This window comes from Eublepharis macularius, chromosome 10 (genome assembly GCF_028583425.1).
Source record: "Eublepharis macularius isolate TG4126 chromosome 10, MPM_Emac_v1.0, whole genome shotgun sequence".
Taxonomy (NCBI): Eukaryota; Metazoa; Chordata; class Lepidosauria; order Squamata; family Eublepharidae; genus Eublepharis; species Eublepharis macularius.
The window spans coordinates 18,797,841-18,822,438 of NC_072799.1; the positions used below are offsets into that span (position 1 = coordinate 18,797,841).

Sequence of the window (24,598 nt, forward strand, 5' to 3'; positions counted from 1 at the left end):
CCTTCAACAGGGGAAGCAGCCCAAGAAAAACATTTTGCAGTGGTTATTAAAAGAGAACTTCACTTGTCAAATGTTTGCCTGTTCTTATATTGTGCGTAACATAAAATCACAATATAAGCTGTCCTTATGGGAAGCAGCGTGGATTTTTAAATAGGAATGTTATTGGGTTTGATTCTGCCAGTTTTCTCCATTCTATGTTCATGTGAACGAGTGCTCAGTGCAGAAACATTCCTTGAATACAGGAAATGAGCACGTCCGGAAGAGAGGTTTTGCCCTTACAGTGTATCCAGTATTTAAAATATTTGCAAAATTATTGAAACACAAACATATCCAACCAGCTTTTCGCCTGATGAAAAAGGAGAGGCAGTCCTCTTTGACCACCAAAAAATGCTATGCTTTCCTCCTGACATGGTAGTTTTCTGTGTGCAAGGAATGTTTTTGTATAGCTGAGCATAAATGAATATCTGAAGCAACACTAAATCCAGCAATAATTTTGCTGACAGAAGGGATTGTAAACAACCGACCAGGACTCTGTTTGCCTCCCCCATCCTATTGCAGGCAAAAATATCCCCGTGAAATGCTGTTTATGGAGGAGCAAGGACCATAAGCGTGAGAGGTTTGCAGTAGAAAGGAGGAAATGATGGAAACTCCCCCCCCCCTTTCATTAGCAGAAATCCACTGCTGGATTCAACACATTAGATCTTATCACCTGGCTAACAGCCCCATTTCCTCCTGTGATTTTATTTTGATTTGATATCTATCACTTCCTCTTCTCAGCTTTTGGGAGCATTATTTGATATCAAACAACTGCCTGTATCCATCCCAGAAGTATTCATGTTTCCGTGTCTTCATTTAGATGTAATTTCAGAGTGAAATCTGACATTTAAATGGGGGAAGAACAGTATTTGCCTTTATTAAGCTATTTGAGCACAAGAAGAAGAATAGAGGCCAAAGCTTCTCTGGTTTTCATTATTAGAACAAATGCAAAAAATGAAATCCATTTAAGGTGTGTTTTTTCTTTAAAGAAAAGATCTCAGTTTGGCATACAGTGCTAAGTCAGATTTGCATTACAGAAGCGTCCATAGAATTATCAAATGGAGATTTTGATGATTTTATGAGGAACGGTGGTAATATTTTCATTTATTTCATTTTCAATCCCTTCAACCGTAGGTTGGTTGGATTATGAATAAAACAGAAACAGAACATGTCCATTAAACAATAAATACTAAAATCATTTAAAAACATATGGAAGAAATCTAGCAACAGCTTCCAGCCAGCCTACATCTATTGAAAACAACAATTTCAAAATAATATAATTATTAGAGCACTGAACATCAGAGTTGACTCGGGATCCCAGTATATCAAACCATGGCCACCATCTGATCAGATAGCTAACTTTATTTATATCTCTCCCCAAGGAGCCAGTATTTTAGACTATATTCTTGTAGCAGGTGAATTGCTTCCAAGAATTTACCTATTCACCATGATGGAAATCTTTTGTAGTGATCAACCCCCCGTAACATTTGAATTAAAAGTGCGTTCCCGTTCTTATCAAATTGGTAGGCCATTATATTGCAGATATAACAAGTGGAACTCTTATATTGCTGATAAAGCTAGGAAACTGATGAATCAGCGCAAGTATAAATAACATCAAAAGAGAAAATATCAGTCATACAACAGGGCAAAACTTAGGTGAGTCATTGGCTAAATTACTGGGAGCGTTTCAAACCTTATTTTTTAAAACATGCTGCAATTGTAAGAAGGGTGGGAAAGATGGAATGGTGTGATAGTAAGTGGTGATTTTAAACAAGGAAGATCTTGCTGCTTAAATCAAGAGGTATATTTCTAATCTTTTTCTCTTTCCCCCCTCAAAAATCAGCATACTATCTGAAAAACTTTTTAGTGGCCCAAAAATTGGAGTTACAGTTCATCATCACTTAATTTTTAGGAAAAATAATTTGGCTTCTTTGTCACAGCAAACTGTGATTTGGAAACCAGAAGTCTTCATTGTCTGAACTTTTGCACCTTAAGGACCCAACAGGAGCCTGTGGACCTCCCAAGTCTCATGACTGTAGCCATAAACAGTTGCATGTGAGTGAGACTAGTACTCACAGTGCTCCCTTAATTTCACAGCCAGCTTTACGCTGATTGCTCTTTAGAACACTCGGCAACATCGTCTTCTCTAGAAAACTCTAGCAACATCGTCTCTAGGTATTTAGGAACACCTAGCAAAATCGTCATAAACGTCGAGTCTCCTCTAGATGACACTGGTTCTTTTTTTTATGGGCAAAGCTTCTAGGAAGCACAAATCCTTATTATCATGGAGAGGAAATGGTTCAGCCTGGCCTCCCCCCCCTCCGCACAGTAAAACTGGCATTCAGGGCAGACCATTTTCCAAGAAAAATAACAAGAAGGCACAAACTTGAGCACAAAGAAGTTTTCAGATGAGTACAGAAAGTTTCCCAAGCCTGAGCGACAGATTGACTCTAGTTGGGTTTAAAGTTTTTGAAACATGATCTAAACCTCGTCTGTAAATGACCATGTGATTTCTGGAGAGAGTATGGTGCGTTGATTCATTTGAAAGCCTTTAAGTTGCATTGATTACCCCCTTTCTTTATTTCAGAACACTGCAGGAAGACCTTTTGCTCAGTGATAGCGAAGACGGCGAAGATGACCAAGTCAGTGTGTGTATATATAGACGTATAAAGGTTGCAAAAATACCTTTTTAAATCTTCGTGACTTTTTTTCCCCTTCCTGAGCTACTTAAACTAACCTTCCTCTCTTCTGCTTTCCCTCTCTCTCTTTTTTATTTTTTGTTAAATACTCAGGTTTCTGATAAGCCATCTTCCTCATCCACTCCTCCAAGGTACAGTTTCTTTGGCAAGAGCTTACTAGAGTAATAGAGAAGGAAACAAACATGATACGAGGTTTTAATGTGGCATAAATTCTTGTGGGAACAGGGCAAATGTGAAAAGAGAAAGTGGGCCCAACTAAAAACTTTTTTACAGGTAACTTGCAAGGCTGATTTGGAAGGCAGGATAAAACTACCCCCCAAAATGAAAAAGATTGCATGGTGTATGTTGATTTGCTTGGCTTTGGGCAGAGCAGTTTTAGCAGGTTTGAGAGAAAAGGGAAAATCTCAAGTGTGCCTCCCTGAGTTTCATGGGAGAAGCACAGAAAGAAATGTGAATAGTAGTAATAACATACTTGAAAGGATCTACTTTGTTTTTACTTTTTTTTAAATAAAGAAACTTAAGACTTTGTAGACGGACTGGACTAGAAAATGTAAGGCAGGTTCACTGCATGTTATGGTTTGCAAACAGGCAAGGATTAGAGGTTCAACTCATTGTTTCATAGCTTCAGAAACAGCAGCTTTTCAGGCCCTGATACTGGGAAATGCCGCCTGGAGCTGAGATGGGCCGGAAGATGAGGAGCCCACTTAGAATAGTCCACAACGTTGTCCTAAGGATCTCCACTTGTCCTTCATCAACCTGGGATTGAATATGTGCCTTCAAGTGGGTTTGGAAAACATAGTCACAACAGATCGCGTTTTGAGAAAGCTGGCATTGGTGCATACCACAAACCAGGAGAGAAAGTGCACATTTCCGGGTTTGTAGAGGCAACTTAGGGAGCAGCAACCTGTCGCTTTAAATTCTGAAACTTGGATATTCAACCCTATAGATGCGTCTGACGAAGAGAGCTGTGGTTCTCGAAAGCTTATGCTACAGTAAAGTTGGTTAGTCTTAAAGGTGCTACTGGACTCTACTGTTTTGCAACTACAGACTAACACGGCTAACTCCTCTGACGCATACTAATAGTGTGTGCCACATCAGCCTGCCATTCTAGTATCATGCTATACCCTGTGATGTTGCGTACAGCATCGTAAGAGTTTCTTTGCAGCCTCTGGGAACTTGAGAATAGAGTTGTCATCATTTGATTTCCCCCGCTACCTTCCAGGAGTTTAGAGTAGAATGCACTCAGAGGTTGCCCTGCAGGTGACTTCACCATAACCCTATTAGGTAGGTTAGGCTAAAAGATAATGGCTTGTCCAAAATCACCAAGTGAGCTTCATGGCTGGCTGTGGGATTTGAACTCTCGTCTCCTCAGTCCAAATCTAACTCAGCGCCACTCCAGAGATTCTAGTCCTTTGAATTTATATTAACAGTTCTTGGACTTATCCAGGGGTCATTTCGTAGAAAAAGAGCTGGAGGAACTCATTAGCATGACTCATTAGATAACTCATTAGCATATGCCATGCCTCTTGCCATTACCGGAAGTGTGTCATTAGTATGACTGATTTGCATATGCCACACCCCCTGACATCATCTGTTCTGGCTGTTTTGGACCCAATCCTGGCCATTCAGGGCGGAAATTGGACCCAGAATGGCTGAAAAGGGGCCCAAAATGGTCAGGATCAGGCCACTGATTAGCAGGAGAGTGATCCACCACCCGTCAGAGGCCCAATCTGGGCCGTTTCGGCCCCATTCCAGGCCGAAACAGGCCCAAAATGGCCGTGAGTCAGGTGGGTGGGGCCACCTGACATGTGACCTCTTTGGAGAACTGCCGGAACTGCGTTCCTGTGCGTTCCCCCTCGACCCCTGGAATTATCCATGTTTAGCATTGCAACTGTGATCCCTTTTGGAAGTTATTCAAATCTCAGTCCTCACATTTATCTTAAGCACCTAAATAAATTATTTGTCCTCTTTAAATGCATATTAAGGACTGGAAGATTTCTGTAGACCGATTGCCTCAGGCACCTTTCATGCTGTTCCGGGGGTTCCCCTAGGAGCAGCATTTAAGGGGTGCAGGACGCAGGTCAGTTGCACTCCACAGATAGAAACCCGTCTGCAGAAATCTCCTGTGGATCCAAGCCTGTATCTGTTTACGTTGGCCTTAGCAAGAAATGCAAGTGCTCCACTCCTGTTTTAAAGCTAGTTTAACTTGTTTTGATCTCCAAGTTCAGGGCATTTAGGTATAAACACCGGTAGGCCAGTAGCATTCTGCTTTCCCTATTGTAAAATGCTAGGAAGGAGGTGACGAGATTAAATCAAGGAAAATTGCAGGCTCAAAGGACTATACTGTGAGAATCACATAACCTTATCCAGAAATCCTCACCGGACATTTTGTGTGTGCTCTTCCTGGTTGTGATGTTTAAACAGCATCTCCCAAGCAAGCCTCAGGATGGAATGAAAATGAACGCTTTCTAAATACAGACTCGCTTTTTGGCCTCATGCCCTTTGCAGAGTTCAGACCACTAGTAATGATTTGGAGAGCAATCCCCGAGCTGAACGCTGATCTCTATCCTGCTTTTTTGAAAGACAGCATTTTATGATGTACATTTGGAACGGCCAGGGGGAAAGTGTGTGCTTTTAAAGCAACAAAATACACAGCAGTGTGGTGGACATAGGGGGAAAATGCCTATTCAAAAGGAAGGGAAAAGAGAGAAATCACAAGAACGCATGAAGCTGCCTTATACTGAACCAGGCCATCCGTCCATCAAGGTCAGTATTGTCTACACAGACTGGCCGTGGCTCTCCAGGGTCTTTCACATCACCTCCTCCTTGATCCAGTTATCTGACAACTGGTTATACTAAAGGGTTATTTCCCCTGTGCTGCTGGAATTGAAATGGCCACCGACAAGAGTGTTAGGTGAATTGTCTTCATATTAGAGAAGTTCCCCATTTTACATGGCAAATGCAATTTCTGTGTTTTATACATGGTGGGGTGGACGGGTGGACAGAGATAGCCGCTAGAAGTGTGGAAGAGGTAGGTGCGTGTGCATTTGTGTGAGTGTGTGTAAGGCACTGTCAGTTGCAGCTGACTTATGGCAGCCCTGTAAGGTTTTCAAGGCAGGAGATGAATGGAGGCGGTGTGCCATTGCCTGGCTCTGTGTAGCAACCCTGGACTTCATTGATGGTCTCCCATCCAAGTTCTAACCCAAGCTGACCCTGCTTAGCTTCCGAGATGATCTGATGATATCAGGCTAACCTGGACCATTCAGGGTGGGGCACAGAAGAGAGATAGCTGTGTGTTTTAGACTAAGAACTCTGGCTCAGCCTTGGTACATGGCAGCAGTTCCTCCATTAAAGCGCAGTAGTTACTGTAGAGGCTTATTATACACAGGGATGGATGGGACCATTAAAATGCTCCAGAAAGAAGCTGATCTAAGGGACCAACTTATATGTTACGACTTTTGGTAAGTCAGGTCCAGTCCCAGACCTGACTTGCTTTCCCCACAGTCCAGCTGAATCGGGCCCTTGTGCACATTAAACAATTCATTTGCCTGCAGCTGCTATGTGACTTTTGGGGAAAGTGATTTGGGATCCCAAACGTGTGACTTGCTAACCTTCGTAATGTGTAGTTTGGCCCTAAGTGTCCTAGTAGGGACTATTGACAAGGATTGGTCTGGAAATGATGGATGGGGCACCAGTGATGCAGGAGGAGGTGGTGAGCTAGGGAGGAGAGAAGGAGCCCCCTTGGCACTGCCAGCAATACTCGGGTTCAGTTTTGCTTGTTCCTTGCCCCACGCTGCCAACCAGGAACTTCCCGAGTAAACCAAAGGGCAGGTTCACCCTGCTTTCTGTTACGGGTTACTCAGGAAGCGATCCCTAGATTTGCACTGGTATCCTCTAGATGGAATTATTCTAGAAGAATGCTGCATGGTTGACCAATCTCGGGTGTTTTTCCCACGTGTTTGCCAGCAACAGGAATAATTCCAAATGCATTCCCGTGAAGGTGAATGCTAGATCAGCAGGGAGCCTTAATTAAGTTTGGGAAGGCTCAGACGATTTATTCTTGAAGGGAAGTTGCTGTGAAGGGAGCTATGCTCTTAATGTGGTTTGCTTAATTTCCAGAGCATAGCAACCATTTGTGAGGGGAAACGAGAATGGAAACAGGATGGTACAGATACAAGTGTTTATTTTAAGAAGCCCACCGTATACATATTTTGAACTTAAATTGGTCTTCCCCTCTGTGGTTCTGCTTGAAATCCTGAGAACTCTTTCCTGGGAGTAAGCCTTATTGGATAAAAAGGACCTATTTCTGAATAGACTTGTTTAGGATTGCTTCCGTTAAGCCACTTGATTACAGGAGGAAATACATTTAATCCTCTTTGCTTTGTTGGTGCTTATCTTAGGCGAACAGATTTTCCAGAACGTTTATGAAATTCTAACTATTTATTTGCAGGTTAGAATTTTCATCCCTTTTAAAAAAAAGGGAAATTTCCTCTAAGATCTCACCATAGTTGAAAATAGTCAGCATCTCAACATATTCCATGCATTTCCAAAACAGATGGTTAATTTTCTTAAACTTCATAGAAAAATCAAACATGAACAGAAACATCTGCTGAAATATATTTCTGTTTTTAGATATCAATGTTCTCTATTTGTTGGGATTATACAATATCTTTAAACATTTCAAAACTTCTGTCAATACATCATAAGAAGATTTAAGCCTGTCTCTAATATTCACCTGAAAGTTCATATACGGTTATAATGTTTATTTTTAATTATATGTTAATGTGTTTAATTTTATTGGGCGGGGGACATAAAAATATAGCTTAAAAATTATTTTGCTGTCCAGGAGACAATGGCAAAACATTTTAAGTTTGGTTCATAACATTTCTTTTTTACACCAGTGATGTTGTGTCACTGCCTGTCGAGGGGGTGAGGGTGGAGAAAGATGATCCTTCTCCGTTTCTAATTTTATCTCATGGTGTTGGCTTGCAGTGCCCCACAATCGCAGCCGGAGAGTGTGGCATTGGCACATTCCAGCAGCCCGGAGTCTGAGAGCACAAGCGGCTCAGACAGTTCCTCGGACTCCGAGAGCAGCGATAGCGACAGTGAAGCAAATGATCCCCCCACAAGAACCTCCACACCTGAGGTACCGTGTCCCCATTCTGAATGTGTGATCTGTCCTGTGGGGATAGCCAATATGGACCCCTTCTTGCGCTTTTGGCTAATTCAATAATTGTCCTTACAGAGAAGATTATCCTCTGTTTTTTTATAATCTTGGTTCTTTTCCACTCATCCCTTGTCCCTCTCTGTATTTGAGCCTCAGCAGTTTGCCTTCTATCGCATTACTGTAGTGCACATGCCAGCATTATATGAATCCGTTTAGTTATAACACAAAACCGTGGTTTATGTTGAATGATGGCTAGTTTGAGAAACCATAGTTTGTCTCATGGACAGTCATCCTGGGCCTGGGGTTTCATCAACAAATGCTGGTTTTATCACCTTCCCCCTTTCACCTACCTTCCCCACAGAAAACCAGTTGATATTCCAGCCTGCATTGTGGCCCCAGGGGACGAGCCCAGATTGAGCCAGAATGTTGGTGTTTGTGCATTGCATGAAACCATAGTTAAGGCTAACTGTGATTCTTTAATCCAACTTGAGACCATGGCTTGAGATCTTGTTTTGATGATACCAAAAACTAACTATGGTTCATGGAGTGATCTGCATTCGAACAATTCCTGTATAACCATAGGTGGTTTAATTAAGGCCTGCTTTTGTGTGACATCTGAACCAAGCCAATATGAAAGCCAGAAACAAAATTCAGTTAACCACTTCCTTCATGCCCCATATGTAGAAATTTGCGGGGAGGGCTATTGTAAGTTAATATTAAACATGCCAAACTTCAGTCAAAGTTATCTGCTGTGGTCAGAGTTCTTTAAATTTATTAGCAGTGCAATCCTGAGGACGCTTTCCTAGGAATAAGCCCCTTTGAGTAAACTTGAATAGGATTTTGAGTAGACCTGTTTAGGATTGCTTTCTGATTTAATATAATTTTAAGCAAAATTCCCTGGGTGCTAGTTGATCATCGCTTATAACATTGGAATGTTTTCTGGGCAATTGGGTAGAATGCTGCCTACAGATTGGCACTTACAATACACTAAGTAAAATGGATACAGTTGGCATGTATTTATTTACTTTTTAAATAAGAAATTTGCAAGAATGAGAGTAGAATGTCCCTAAAGAGCCAGGCCCTGTGGCCACATGGCAGCTGTCACCAGACTTTAAAACCATTTGCATGCAGCAGATCATATGGATCGTGCAGTTTTTCCCATCTCCTTTCTGACCCCAGGCCTCCCTTTTTAAAAACACGGCAGCTGAACAGAGATTAAACACGGGATATTTCCTGTTTTGATTGGGGATTTCTCTACGTGTAAAAGTTGTTTTGATCCTTTCATTCAAACCTGTTCACTTTGCTGTGTATTTAAATAATCACTTGAATATTGGATAATGCAATTTTTGGAAATTCATTTTTATCCAGAGCTGTAGAATCTCAACAGGACTCTGCCTGGAACAGTCAGAGGCAGGATTCTTCCCTGCACCTCCTTTTCTTTTCTGAGACGTGGCTGGACTCTGTGTGGTTTTGCTTGGCTTGGTTGGTTGGATTTTGGAGGCCTCCATGACCTACTTGGGAAATCGGAAAAAACTCCGCAGTTCCCTAATTGAAAACAGACATGTTTTGAAATTGCTTCAGAAATAAAAATGTGTTTTTCACGTCATTAGCATAGCATCAGGCTTAGTGCCATGTTGAAGGTGACCCTGAGATAGTGAAAACGGCTTCTTTTAATGGATTGCCCTTCCGCCATCTTGAAAAAGCACCATGGTACTTGAAGAGTGTGAGAGTTACGATCTATCTATTTAGTTACAGTGCCTAATAAAGGTTCTTGACTCAACTGGCTATTTCGTTCAGTGAGTTTAGGGCTGTATATGTAGTTCTCTTTTCCTCCATTATATCCTTGCAACAACCCTCCATGGAAGGTGCGACTGAAAGAGAGGCACTGAACCAAGGTTTTCCAGTGAGCCACGTCAGAATGGAGATTTGAACCCAGCTCTCCCAGAACCTAGTCCAATACAAAGTATCCTCTGGGGATAGATGGTTTATGATGGGCCCATGTCTTTGGAAGAGGGCTGTACCATTTCAGGCCGTACCATTTCAGTCTGCAAGTGAAATGTGCAGTGTTTTGTATGGAGGAACATTCTCTCATGACAGTTTGACGTGCAGACCCCTGTAGCAGGATTACCACCTCTGAGAGAAATAGGCCACTGAGTGATCCCTCCCCGCTTTAAGCGCCTCTTACAATCTAGGATCCGACATGCTGCACTCCTTCTGGGTCTGAATGGATCTAGTAGTTAGGTCATACAGCTACCGGGTTTAGGAATTCAACTCAGCCCCCGGATTAGAGCTTGATCCCAAGGGTCCGTCTCATACTGCTCATTTGCCTTTCTTCATGAGGCACAGGCCAAGATGTATTTAACCTCTTCTTCCCAGTGTGAACTGCAAGGGAGACATTCCCAAAAATCTTACTCTATGTCTGCATCTCAGCTTCTCATTCTGTAACAACAACAATATTTGATTTATATACTGCCCTTCAGGACAGTATATAATGCCCACTCAGAGCAGTTTACAATGTGTGTTGTTATTATCCTCAAGACAATCTCCCTGTGAGGTGGGTGGGGCTGAGAGAGCTCTGAAAGAGCTGTGACCGACCCAAGGTCACCCAGCTGGCTTCAAGCAGTGGAGTGGAGAATCAAACCTAGTTCTCCAGATTACAGTCCTGCCACTTTTAACCACTACACCAAACTGATTCTACTTCCAATGCCTAGTCTAGCGTGGCATAGTTGTTAGAGTGTTGGACTAGGGTCTGGGATGGGCAGGTTTGAATTCCCACTCTGTCATGGACTCATTGGGTGGCCCTGAGCCTCTTACATTGGGAGATCCTGGGCCAGCTTAACCTGTCTCACAAGGTCATCATCATGAGGATACAGAGGAGGGCGAGTTGGAGCGGAGTGTCATCCCCATATTGGTGACAGCTCAGTCCAGATCCCCGGATGACCTCTCCCAGTGGCTTTACATAGATAGTGAAAAGCAAGGGGGACAAGATAGAACCTTGTGGAACCCCCAGAGGCCAAGGGACAGAGCAGCAGTCCCCCAACACCAGACTCTGAAACCTACCTTCTAGGTAGGACTGAAGCCACCACAAAACCGGGAGTCTGAATCCCGATTGGCAGTCCAGAAGGGTACCATGAGTAACTCAGTCTAAATATTAATTTTGCATACAGAGGAGAACTTGTTAATAAAAAGGACTGTCCCACTTTGGTCTACAGATAACAGACGTACTTTTTAAATCCTTCTCAATGTAAAACATTCTATGCAAGCTTTCAAAATAAAACCTAGCACATCATGAAATGTTCCAGTCTGCCCCTGCCTGAACAATGAATACCTTTTTACCTCTCCATTCTCTTTCCACAGCCCAGTCTACAGACATCCAGTAGATCATGGCAGCTGAACAATTGGATGCCTCACCCAGTGTCTCCCACTGAGAATTTCCTTGAGGATGACCGCAGTAGGTGCAGTCTCCAGGACACTAAAGAGCAAGGCAAGTCATTCAGCAGCGGTAGCAGTAGCAGCAGCGACAGCAGCAAAAGCGAATGTCCCCAGCCAACGGAGCGTCACTCCAAAGCCTCTGGCAAAGCTTCCCAATCTGCCCCGGAACTGCATCTCCCTACCAAGCGGAGCTACCAGAAGTCTCCCGTGCACTCAGGCAGACAGACTGTGGGCAGCAAGCAACCCAAGAAGTCCAGCAGAGCCTTAGTACCGGAGGAGCAGAAGGGAGGCTTGAAAGTGGAGAGCGAGCCACTTGGTCCATATGGGGCTAAAGACCAGTCTTCCAAAGACAAGCCCAAAGTAAAAACGAAAGGGAGGCCCAAGCCTGGTGACAGGAAGGAGCCCAAACCAACAGCGCTGGAGGCTTCGGAGAAGAAGAAGCACAAGACCTCACACCACAACACTGTTAAATCATTTCCAGACCACGATGCTGCAAAAGAGAATGTGGTCAGCAGCACCCTGGAACAGTTGCCCCTCAGCCCCGTAACTCAAAGCCCCCGGGTTCCTGCTGTTGGTAGAACCAGCAGTGCAAAGCCGGCCACTGTAGCGAGAGAGGACCTCCATAGGGACAAGTTTCTCTTGCCAATCAGGGATAAGAAGTTGCTGTCGCCCTTGAGGGATCACCCGGTACCTCAAGCTCTTGTGGTTAAAATTGAGCTTGCCCTCCTCGCACGTATTCCACAGCCAGGCAGGAAGGGGAGCTGCCCCAAACGTCTTGAGATCAAAGAGAGCCATGATATGAAGAAGTCGGATGCAGACAGGAGGAGTGCAGAAATGTCAAGCAATTTCCCCAAAAAGAGGAAGGTGAGAGGGGCTTGGGGTATGGCAAATGTGCCCTAAGTGACTTGATAAGATAAATGCTAGGCGTCTTTTAAAAAGCTAATATTTCATGGGTGCTTCTAACTTTACTTCCAGGGTTTTTTTTAAAAGAATCACATAATTCCTTTTGAGTAATTCATAAGAACACTAATTGCATCTATGGGTGGCATATATATGAAACTGCATTATACTTAATCAGACTCTTAGTGTGTCAAGGTCAGTGTTGTCTAATCAGATTTGTAGCAGCTCTCCAGGGTCTGGGGTCCTTCTGCACGTGAAGGAGAGACTCTTCCACTGACGTCCCCACCCCCATCCCCCCAAGCAAGTCTTAACATGACAACGGGTGTCATAATGCCTCTTACATAATCTACAGTGCAGTGATACTTGGACTATTGTATACAGTTCTGGTTGCTCTTTGTTAGCTTTCCCTATTCTGAGGCAATTTCCAAACTAAAATTCAACAGATCTTCTCCATGGGGAAATCCGAGAGGTCAAGAATTTTGCGGGGGACTATTGGATTTCATTTTAGGTGTGATTTGCAAGCCTTCACACATTTTACAGGACAAGCGTGGGGACGGGGGCTAAAACAGAAATGTGAGTTGTGTTGGAATGATTTCTTGCACCTCTGGGGTACTTGGCAGCATGACTCTTTTCCACTAACAGCAAGAGATGGTTTGCAAGACAACATTCCGATATGATCCCTTTTTTGCTTTAGTTTTAGTATCCAGGTACTAATTCAACTCATGTGTTGATGGTTATTTGTTCAGGGTTTGGTGCTATTGGAGAGTGCTGTTGTCTTGCTTCCTCACAGAATTGCAGTGTATTTGTATATCTCCTGGGGTGTCCCTGGCATTCCCCAGATCTGATCCAAACCTGCTTTGCTCCAAAGTTTGAGAAAAGGTAGACACAAAGCCTGGATGGCCACTGGGTGGGTGAAAGAGTCCAGATTTTGCACTTTTGCAAAGTGCTAAAGAGGCATGCCCTGATATTGCCTCAAAGAGTTGTCTGGCTTCTTTTACAGAAAGTATAGTAACTCGGGGATAAGTGGGGTTGGATTACTTGCTTGGAAATGCAGTCATTGCTCAACAAAAACTGATTGCTTAGGTAAAAAGCTGGCTTGAAGTCTTGGTAAGTCTAGTATTTGTTTCTAGGCCTTATGGCCGAGATCATGTGATTTGTTTCCGAGTTTGCTCGCCTTGCTTTATATATCCTTTTGAACTTACTCATGAACTTCTGCCCAGCCCTAGCTCAGAGGCTAGCATTTTTCCTGTGGGAATTTGCACTCGAAATTGCTTCAGGCTCATCTCCCCTATTCTCAGCTCTTCCTCGCATATCTTACTCCTGTTACAAATTACATTAGGGGATCCACATGGTTTTAACTCTCGTGTGTGTGTGTGGGGGGGGGGGGTTGGTTTGGCAAACCAAGGTACGATTGCATGCCATTAATTACTTAGCCAGAAGGAATTTTATGTGTTGTGTTTCTCTCTCCCTCCTGCATTCATATAATTCATGCTCATCAAAAACACTATATCCAAGAGCAGGTTTAACAGAAAGTTATTTGAACCATTTACAGGTCTGGAAAGCTCATTGCATGGGCAGATGTAATGTCAAACTTGAAGACTGGCAGTCCTGAACGAGTCTGGGAATAGCCTTAGGCATGTCCTCCTTCTGCGCATTGTCTACTGCCAGCTCATTGGAGCTTTCCTGGGTTTTAGCAACATATGATTTGCTATTCCATCCAGAGCAGAAAACCATTATTGATCTTGGTTTTCAAGCCCAGTGCAAGCCATGGTGTGTCAAGAGCATGATTATGTTCCCCAAAATGCCTTTGCTCAGAGAGCCAGTTTGGTGTAGTGATGAAGAGTGGCAGGACTCTAATCTGGAGAGCCGGGTTTGATTCCCCACTCCTCCACTTGAAGCCAGCTGGGTGACCTTGGGTCAGTCACAGCTCTCTCAGAACTCTCTCAGGCCCATCCACCTCACAGGACGATTTTCATGAGGATAATAGTAACACATTTTGTAAACTACTCTGAGTTGTCCTGAAGGGTGGTATATAAATCAAATGTTGTTGTAAAGGGGTTGAAATGGTTTACTAAAAACTGGACAATAACTAATTTCATTTGTGGTGAATAAATGGAGGATGGGGGGAGCGTGTGTTAAGCCAGGGTTCCTTCCAGACTCATTCACCTGACCCCAAACTGTACGGAGTGCTTCATCACTTTTGGACTTAATGTGTCCAGATTTATATTTCTCTTGGATCTCAGAATAAACCATTTGGTCTCCCCTCACATTTTTAAAAATACGGGGATTTCTGAATGCTAAAGATTATTCAGTGAACAGGGACTATTATACCTACGAGCTCAGTAATTTCCCATCTGAACAACTTTTTTTTTTAAAAAATGTGGGCTTATATTTACAACTCAGCAAGCACTGAAAAGCCAGTCATTTTGCCTCTGTGTAGTGTCTCATTCCCTCACAAACCAAGGACTGTGCAAAGGGCTCTTTTGCCTCCTCTCTTGCTCCCACTGTGAATAGCAGAGAGTCCCTCTGTCAGAGCCTTTCCTCTAGAGCCCTTGAGCAGTTGCTGTCGTTCCCACCATCTTTGCTTATGCCAGAGATGTGCAGCGGAAAGCTTCATCAGCAAGAAGTCAAAGCCTCTCTTAACAGTTCATGCTGCTGCGCAAGTGGGTTGAAGAGCCCTTTGCCTGCAGTCTGTTGGTAGGTGGTACACAGTATAGTGTAAGGAACGATGAGGCTATGCAGGGGGTCAAGTGGAAATGCCTTTGTGGGTCAGATTTCTGGAGCCTCCGGTTGCTTCCTCTCTTCTGTACATTCACGCCGCTATCCAGTTAAAGAGAATATGTGCACAGATATACCCCAAGCAGGAGGAGGACCCATGCGCACACACTGGTGCTGTGTGAGTGGTTCTTCCGCTGTTTCAACTGCTGGTGCATCATGTTCATCATCGTGTTTAATAAACCAATGATAGCTGTTCAGGATGAGGAGAGGTAGAGTGGGACGGATGGAGACAGGATGGGATTTAGTCTCCTGCCATTCCCCAGCAAGCACCAGCTTATCGCGATCCCTACCCCCCATGTGCCAGTTCCCCTCCTGCTGTGACCAAGGACATAGTTGACTTGGGAGCCCCGCAACCTTTTAATTTACCAAGCTTTTCATTTTATGCATTACCAGCAAGGAGATGCACCCAGAGACGATCCGAAGAAGATGAAGCTGGAGAAAGAAAACAAATCGTCTTCGTTGTCAAGTCATAAAGACTCTAGTAGGAACAAGTGAGTACCAAGCGGCCAGAGTTTTTTTAAAAAGTGAAAGACCAAAGCAAACGAACAGCAAAGCTGCCTGTTCCAAATGTTGAACTTCTATTTATCTTTTGGATCAAGAGTGGCCCCAATGGAAGGCAGGGTATAGCACGGCTGTTGTTGCTTCATTCTTGGAATATAACCTTTCTACTTACACCACTAAGGGCCCCTGTCATCAGTCCTCAAATACGGGGCTTGTTATAATATGCATAGTGTGTTAATTTAGCAAACATTTGCCAGTTAGCATTGCAATATTTGTTCAGACTGTTCTTTCCTGCTGAACCCTTCTGAACCATAAGTGAATTCTGCAGGCTTCATCCTTGCTTTTGTGTGGACTTGGAGAAGTGCCTAAACTTTAGACCCTGAACATATATGCTCTGATCCAGGTTCAAAGCCTTAACGTGTCTGGAAGCAGCTCTCTGTGCATCTGAAAGGGGAGCAAATGTTGCATGTGCAATACCCAAACTCAGTGCACCATCAGGGCAGCACACGTGTGTACCTTCCACTTAGGTATGTCAAATAGGACTGATGGCCTATTTCAGAAGGGTGTGGCGGGGGGCTGGATTCAGTCCTCCCCCCTTTCTGTTCTCCCTGCTGAACAGTTGATTGGCCTCTATTCAAAATATCTAACCAGGGCTGGATGTGTGTGGCCTGGGCTGCTGAACACACGTGACCCTAGGAAACAAAGATGCTGATAATGGGTGCACTTGCAAGGGTGGCGTTTTACATTGTCAGAATGAACTGCACAAAGTAATTATTTGAAGAGACTGTATTGAGAATATGGGATTTGGAAAAGTGTTTACAGCTATGCTATAACACTTTCTGGACAGCTTTGGGCAGCTTATACCACCGGAATTTGCAAAAACTGGACTACAGGTTGAATATTACAGGTCTAGTCGTTCTGGATTCTGCTACACTATGCTGTTAGTTGCACTGAATACCATACCACTATGCTTTGGCCATTGGACTAGCCCTTTGTACGGTGGTGGAGAGTGCCCTCAAGTCACAGTTGACTTACGGCAAACCCCAGTGGGGTTTTCATGGCAAGAGACTAACATAAGTGGTTAGCCATTGCCCCTGCCTCTGCAACCCTGGTCTTCATTGGAGGTCTCCCATCCAATTACTATCCAAGGCTGTCTCTGCCTAGCTTCTGAGATCTGACGAGATCAGGCTCACCTGAGCTATCCAGGTTAGGGCAGCCCTTTGTATAGGAAGCTTTTATTGTTGCACCTGTGTGAACAATTTTATATATTCTAGCAATATTTTAGCATGTTTCTGCCAAACTTTTGGCTGTCATCACACATAGTCCTACCATGTCGGGCAGCATCCTCGAGGGTAATGGAGAAGTTTCTGTTGCCATAAAATGGTAGCTGTGAAGTATGGTCCCACCAACCTGAATATATTCCTAGCTACCTAACATTGAATTGCTGCACTGATTTCAGATGAAACGTTACAGGCCTAGTCATTCTGGATTTTACTACACGGATGCTGGCGGCCATCCCCATGGTGCAGAAAGTAGCAGTGAAGTTCAGGTTCAGTGTGCATGAAATAGACATTAATCAGCAGTAAGGCATTGATGCTGAAGATCTGAGCATTGCTTCTTCACAGTCTTTTGCTAAAATACTAGGTGTTCCTTTGCAGAAGTGGGTCAGTATCTCAAAAAGTTGCGCAAGTTTTGTGTACCCAGTGAGGTTTTGGGCTTGTGTTTCTCAAACCACAGCCCCCCCCCCCCCCCCGCCGCTCCGTACCTTGCTATATTCAGGATTGCCAATAGGCCTGGAGAAGAATATCCTGTCCCTTTGACAGAGGCTAAATGGCTGGAAATGGCAGCTGAGCCTTTTCATGGCAGGAAGGTAGACAACATCTCATTGGTGCAAAGTCCTGTCAAGTCACAAATGACTTAACGGCCACCCATACGGTTTTCAAGGCAAGAGACTTCAGAGGTGGTTTGCCGTGGCTGTCTCTGCATGGCAGTCTTGAACTTCCTCGGTGGTTTCCCATCCAAGTACTGACCAGGGCTGACCGTGCTTAGCTTCCGAGATCAGATGAGATCAGGCTAGCATGGGCCATCCAGGCCAGGGTAAACAACATCCCATTAAGCTACTAGAGGTTTAATTACACAAGATAATTTGCCCTCTAATGGAGGGACAGTGGGTTTTTCTCCAGGCATTTGGCAACCCTAGCCAAGTGGAGCACCCTTGTGAAACATGGGGCCTTCAGAAATGGTGCAAGGTGTGTTGTGAGTGGGCAAAATTTGCTATTCAAAGCAAGAAAAGCCCCACAGGGTGTAACCAAACTTCTTGGAAACACCTAAAGTAATTCTTTGATCCTAGCCGCTGTGAAGGACAACCGGCTGTGCCCTCCTGCATCTTAATGAAACCCTCAACAACGCTACGCGTCATCAGCTCTTTTAGCTCCAGATCTCCTATACAGACAAACCCAAATGAATGTTCTTCCATATACATTTTTTCCTGGTTTCGACTTCTGCGTTGTTATTGATAATGAGTCACCAGAAAGCCCCTGACTTTCCTGAATGCCCTTGAAGAAGCCTTTGTCACTTTGTTATCTTGCTTTTCCTATAGATCCCATTAAATAAATGGATCAACTATATTACATGCTTGAATTAACATTTTTCCCCTGCCCCTCCCCACCTCCAAATCTTCGTGTTCTATCATCCATCTCAAACACTGATTGAATTCTTCATCTCTAGGGTTTCCAAGATGTCAGCAGAGACGCAAAGGAAAGAGCTGCCGCTACCACCAGTGTCTCCCACGCAGCTTGCCCAGAAGCCAGCCAAGACGGCCCAGAAAAGGCCAAAGAGTGAAAGCGGTGCCTCCAGCCAGCCTCCTAGACATGGCGAGAGCATCCCCAAGAACAAGGAAAGCCACAAAGATTCATCGTCCTCCAAGCACAGGAAAATGGAAGGAAAGCCTTCCGAAACCTCAAAGAGCAGCAAAGTAAGTGTCAATAGCTGGCTGCTTCTTGGAGCCACTGATGGTAATGCTTAAAGGAATAGGCTTGTAAAAAGTTCGGATCCATGAGAGGCATGTTTAAATTCTGAGTGAAGGCTGTATATGAAGGACTGAGCTGAATAAAGAGGAAGAAATAGAACAGAAGAGCAGGAAATCAATGCTAAAAACACCTATATATCTTTGTAAATGCATGGGGTTGGATCCAGACTAATATTTTCCACTAACAGAAGGGGAGGGTAATTTCCACCAATTCCTCCTGTCTGCTGCAGATCCCCTGTTTACCTCTTGTGTTATTTCTGAAAGTTCTTTGTCCTCCAGGAGCACTATGGCCGTTTCCACACGGCTTACCTTGTTCCGGAAAACAGCGAAATCTCGTGCGAAATTGCGCAAGAAGACGCTGTTATTGCGTCTTCTCACGCGATAACAGCATCTTCTCGCGAGATTTCGCTGTTTTCCGGAACTAGGTAAGCCGTGTGGAAACGGCCTATTTCAGGGAGCTCAGTGGACCTCAGTGGAACATGGAGAGGCAGGATAGTTGCACTCCGTTGACAGAAGTGCCTTCTGTGAGCGGAAGGCACAGTCTGGATCTGACGCATAGTTTAAGCATGCCTTTTTTGGAGCCAGACTTTTAATGTCAGAATGAATGTCCATCAAGGATCTGTTCTTCTGCAAGGGTTTAAATAAGAATATTCAACATATTCAGGCCTTTTTACAAAAAATAAGGGCTTATTTCTGGCATCTGCTTCTCAGGAGGTAATATAAGACAAGGGGAGCAATTGCAAGAAACCTTTCTTTCCTGGGAAACTTGAGGCTGTTTCCAATCTCTCGAGGCAGCCCTGAATTTTGAGAACCGTATGGCCCAAGAGAATCGTACGGAAACCGTACCTTCTTGAGTACACGTGTACTTTTTTTTGTGTCCTGTGACTGTCCCAGTCAACAGCTCTTGTACAGTTAAACTCACAGATGTTTCAAAATCTAGCTTATTTTTAAGAGAGTGAGATGTTCTGCTACAGAAGTGTTTAAAAAAACTCCTGTATTTAGTAACTTTTGGGCACACATTGAATTCCTTGCCACCAGATATGGTGATAGCCCCCAACTTAGACAGCTTTTAAAAAGAGGAAAAGGATTTCACAGTTGCGTAGATCAGTTGATGGCTATTGCTATGATAGCCAAATGGGATTGCTGTGTTCCAAGGGAAGTATACTTGAGTTCCACTTACTGAAAATCCGTGGTAAGGCAGGGGGGTTGCTTTTGAGCTTACGGAGGAATCTGACTTGTTGATCTTAGAAAATGAAATTCCAGGCTTCAGTTGATCCCATTGGGGTCAGAATTCCAGGTTGGAACCCTTAACACAACCCAGTTGGGAACAAAATTCCAGGCTACAACCCTTAGAACAATCTAGTTCTCAGGGAATTAATTTTGTCCTCTGCAGAATTCAGGGCAGAACTAGTCTGGTAAATCCCTGGTTCTGTAAAACTGGTCTTCAGGTGGAGCAATGAAAACAAAACCGTCTTTCTTTCTTATCCCCTATAACTAAATTTGTCCTGGGTTTGTTACAACAACAGATAACATATTGCCTGTCTATCATTGGGCAATTTCGTAGGTTACAGTTCCAGGTTGGCCTCTTCATTTTGACTGTTAATTTGACATTTTCTTCTGTCCTTTGAGATCACCTGCATCCAGTTTAAAAGAAGTCAGTGTATATGTTGTGGTTGTTTTATAATTTAACGTTGCCAGAGGCCACGTGTGATGCTCCATGCGGAATCTCACTATGGGCTTTTTGTCATTGACTCTCAGGTTTGGCTTTGCCACCAAGAAAAACTTGTGACTTCACCCCCCCCCCCCCGAATTCACAGCATGTTCAAACATAGCTAGCAGGAAGTCAAATTCTTCATCCTCTGGTGGGGGGGGGGGGGTTGCAGAAAAAAGATGGAAAGATAAATCTGGGGAGAAATTAAACAAGTATTCACCTTGGAAAGACAAAAACTTTGCTGTGAATGTTTCTAACGGCAACTAGCTGACATTTTTCCTCTCTAACTTCCTAGGGATCCGTAGAGGATGCCTCTAACCCTTTCCCAGTGCCTTCTTTGCCAAACGGTACCTCCAAGCCAACGAAACCTCAAAGCAAGCCGCACAAGTAAGAATTCTTTCTTTTCTCTCTCTTGCAAGGAAGCAAGACTTTCCGTCTTGCTTCCTTCTCTCCCTTGTAAACAACTTGGTTGGCCTCTCCCCTTAAAAACATACAGCCGTCCTCCAAGTTTTCTTTGCAAGGGCTGCGATGATGTCATTTGCTTCCTTGCTTAACGCTTTCTCACATGGCCAGTTCGCCCCCAACTTTTGGTTCAGGCTTTGTTTTCAAAAGGAACATCGGTAGTTGCCTGGAACAGAAATTGGGGAAGGGGGAAGTTGCAATTGCTGTCTTCCCATTGCTCCTACTGAGTATTGGTCCAACCTGTACTGGACTTGCATATAAGTGCGTCCACATCTTTACGTGAGCAGAAACTGGATTCTGGCCATATTCATTTGATTGCCCAGGCAGTGTTCAAGTACCAGCCTCAACCCCCCCCCCCAGAGTTCCTACTAGTTACCCAGTCTTTGTCCCCCTTCCTTCCCTGTTTTTCCTAGGCCTATGGCAACATTTACCGTTGCAGGACCCTTTCAGGTTCTTGTGCCGTTACGTTGAGAATCATCCCCTCGGCACTCGTGACTCTTCCATTTTGCACTATTGAAATAAGAGTCAGCAAGATCAATGGCTTGTTATTCCACCTTTCTTACCTATGTTCTGCTGAAGCAGAGGTTCTAAGGTGGGCGTGTCTGGCTTGCTGTCATTTGCTAAGGCCACCCATGCATTCGAAAACACGATTTCGGAAATCTCATTTTCCCAGACACCGGTTACTTTATACTGGATTTTCTCTTCCAGTTGTTACCCTGTTCAGGTGTGCCTCTTGGAGTGGGTAAAAGATGCTGGTTAAAAACAGACAGATCTGCTCCTGGTTTATAAACATAGACAAAAATGTGCAAATTGGATGATTTGGATTGAAGATCTGTCTGTCTGAGCCTTCAGAAAGAGAGAGAGAACTCATAGATAACCTCTCTGCCAGGAGGAAGTATGAAGAGACATTTCCATGAGAATTGACTTGATAGCTGCCCAAAATTAAACAAATATGAACTGAACAGAACAAATTTACTGCATGAGGAGAGGCCAGGACTCAGTCCTGGGCTTAGTCTCCAGCATCTCCAGATAAAAGAGTTCGGGTGCAAGCAGGGCTTTTTTTCAGCTGGAACACGGTGGAATGGAGTTCCGGAACCTCTTGAAAATGGTCACATGGCTGGTGGCCCCGCCCCCTGATCTCCAGACAGAGGGGAGTTGAGATTGCCCTCCGCGCCGCTGAAGCGGCACGGAGGACAATCTAAATTCCCCTCTGCCTGGAGATCAGGGGGCGGGGCCATCAGCCATGTGACCATTTTCGCCAAGGGCAATTTGAACTTTTAAAAACTCTCCCCGCGTTCCAGCTGACCCAAAGTGACATCATTGGTCCTGGGAGCGCGCGTGCACTTTGCGCATGCACATGTGGTACCAGGGGCACCACCTCCCGCTGAGAGTTGCCCCTTGTGCTGGCCACCCACTGAGTTCCACCACCTCTTTTCCCAGAAAGAAAGCCCTGGGTGCAAGTATTGGGAAAGATCTTCTCTGCAGAAGACCTGGAAGAGCCGGGCTGGCCGTCGGCCTAGACAATGAGCTGTATGGACCAATGGCCTGAATTGCTACCAGGAGGCTTCACATGTGCAACTCAGCCTAAATTACTCCTGGCCCCTTCCTCTTATTTTTCTTCCTTTTTTTTCTACTCCATGATCACCTTCCCCTATCCCTAAGTTCAGCCCTTATCTTAGTTGCAATATTTTAATTTAAAAAAAAAATCATTATGCAGTTATGCATCGCATCATTAGAAGCCTGCCAGTTACTTTAATTTTCATGGAGGATCCGCGGATGAAAGAGCAGCTCGGTATTTTTGCTTTAATTGTTTTTCTTTTAAAACATTTTTCTCCGCGTCTTAATTTCAGACAACATCCAGTGGAATATCACTTAAAGGAGGCCAAGAGGCTGAAGCATAAAGCAGATGCGACGGTATGTGTCAGTGTCTCTTAATTGGCCACTGGTCTCTTAGAAAATATGAGTGAGAATATGCAGAAAAAGAGCGCAGTTGGTGGTTCCATATAATGTACTGATCTTTAGACACAACCCCATATCTGATTCATTAATATTCTGCACTTAGATTGAAGTAGAATGTAGTTATTTCTGTCACTCATTGATTTAGCTTCCTAAATGTTTGTTTTAATTGGATTTGGGGGTCTTTGTACCCTTTAGAAGTCGTGTCGCACGACTCCCATCCTGCAAAACTGTGCTCAGACCGGGAGAGGGGACTTGCTGGGCCTGCAGCAGACCCGTGACTGGAACTCGGGTCTTCCCAGATCCTTGTCGAGCCTTCTATTCGCTTTACCAGCCGTAACTTTATGTTCACCTCCGGACACACTTGTGAGATAATTTCTCTGTGTGCCACTGATAGAGCAGCATTGGTTGTGCTTTTTCAGGAATACCTGTTGACCTTGGAGTATTCTTGCGCTGCTTTGTTCCCAAGAAGTACTCAGCACTTTGAGCAAATTATGGGGTGATGGGTTGTTTGCTTGGAATGCAGGAAGGCAGTGCCAACTGTTCCGCGGACTGTAATGGTTGGACACCTGGGGCTACAAGGGCATGTACCTGTTGCATGGGATATGGTGACAGCTTGAGTGAACAGGTACCAACGGACCTCCTGACCCTCAGCCAGATTAACTGATCTTAGGCAGGATGAAGGAGACTATCTCTAGGCCAGAGGTGTATGGGAAAGAGTGTGTGTCCTTTCCTGGCCAGTGAGGCAGCAGCAAAGGCAGTAGGCGTCATCAGCTGCCATTCAAGTAAGGAGGAATGGAGTTGGAGCCCCAGCAAGGCTTTGCCAGCCATTGTTTGGCTCATTTAACGTTGGGTGGCTGCTTGGGTTGACGATGACAGGGGTTTATAATACACATTTGTGGTGGGAGGGGGCTGTTGAGGGGGGCACCCCCCTAGAGAATGAGGTGGAGGGCAAATTACTATTGCCTTTGTGGTGACAACTTTTCCAGGAAAGGCCTCGTTTCTTCTCACCGGTGTGGATGGAAAGTGCTCATTGACGCACAAGAGGAGAGAATGAGGGCTCCGTGGGACACTAGTTGTTGTAAATTGAGCCACAACTTCTGCCCATATAGCCCCATCCTGGGCTTTGTTTCTGAGCAGGGCAGAACTGGCTGTTGTTTGTAGCATGACGTGGGACTGTCAGACATTGTGGAAATGGTCCGTGCTGAGCTGCTCCTTTGCTTGGCATGGAGTGAGCGTAGTGCCACCAATTTGCAGGCCAGTTCTCTAGCCAAACCACCTAAGCGACTGTTTTGGGGTACTAAGACACCACGGCGGCTCAGCTCACCCTCCATCAGCTGCACAGGAGGTGTCCAACATCACCTCTGGGGCCTACCTCACACCTGCATTATCTTGGTATGCAAGGGAACTGTACATGCTCTGAAGAACCTACTTACAGCCTAGATAGAGCGTGCTTTTTTTTGTTCCTTTTATTTGGAAGTCTGAGTGCTGTGAGATTGTGTGTCCTTCCCTGTAATTGTGTTTTGTCCCTTTCTGATCTTCTTTGAATCCAACTTGCTCTTTCCCTCCCTATTTTTCTATAATAAACTTTTTTTTTAAGAAAGACCCTTTTTTGCATTGGTCATGCAGTATATTCCTCTGGGACATTTTATCTCTTCCCTGCATGCTGGAGTGCTACATGGATGCTACGTAATCACTATGCGTTAATAGGACCCCTTCTTAATGGATCAGTCTAGATGGTATCAGGAGGCACCTGAATGGTGGCATTGGGTTATCAGGGTGCTTTCCAGGGAACTCAGGGTTAAGGGGAGTTTCCCAGCAAAGAAAGCTACCGCCCACTTCCTTCCTGTGTCCAAGCACTGATAGGGTGTACCTTTCTTGACATGTCAGAATACCTCAAATTGGCCTTTGTGTTTGATCCCCTTTTG

At 44.5% G+C, this 24,598-nt stretch overlaps 1 protein-coding gene across 4 annotated transcripts in view; it reads left to right on the plus strand.

Annotated features, from left to right (window-relative positions):
• The window catches only part of AFF1 (ALF transcription elongation factor 1), a 187,507-nt gene that overhangs the window by 150,554 nt on the left and 12,355 nt on the right, over positions 1–24,598 (plus strand). For 3 of the 4 annotated variants that reach the window (XM_054989575.1, XM_054989578.1, XM_054989577.1), the window contains 8 exons: positions 2,624–2,684; positions 2,829–2,866; positions 7,728–7,881; positions 11,260–12,198; positions 15,406–15,503; positions 18,241–18,487; positions 20,548–20,639; positions 22,565–22,628. In XM_054989575.1, the coding sequence (XP_054845550.1) occupies positions 2,624–2,684; positions 2,829–2,866; positions 7,728–7,881; positions 11,260–12,198; positions 15,406–15,503; positions 18,241–18,487; positions 20,548–20,639; positions 22,565–22,628 (1,693 nt within the window). The remainder of the gene's footprint in view (positions 1–2,623; positions 2,685–2,828; positions 2,867–7,727; positions 7,882–11,259; positions 12,199–15,405; positions 15,504–18,240; positions 18,488–20,547; positions 20,640–22,564; positions 22,629–24,598) is intronic. The other variant, XM_054989576.1, reaches the window with a different exon arrangement.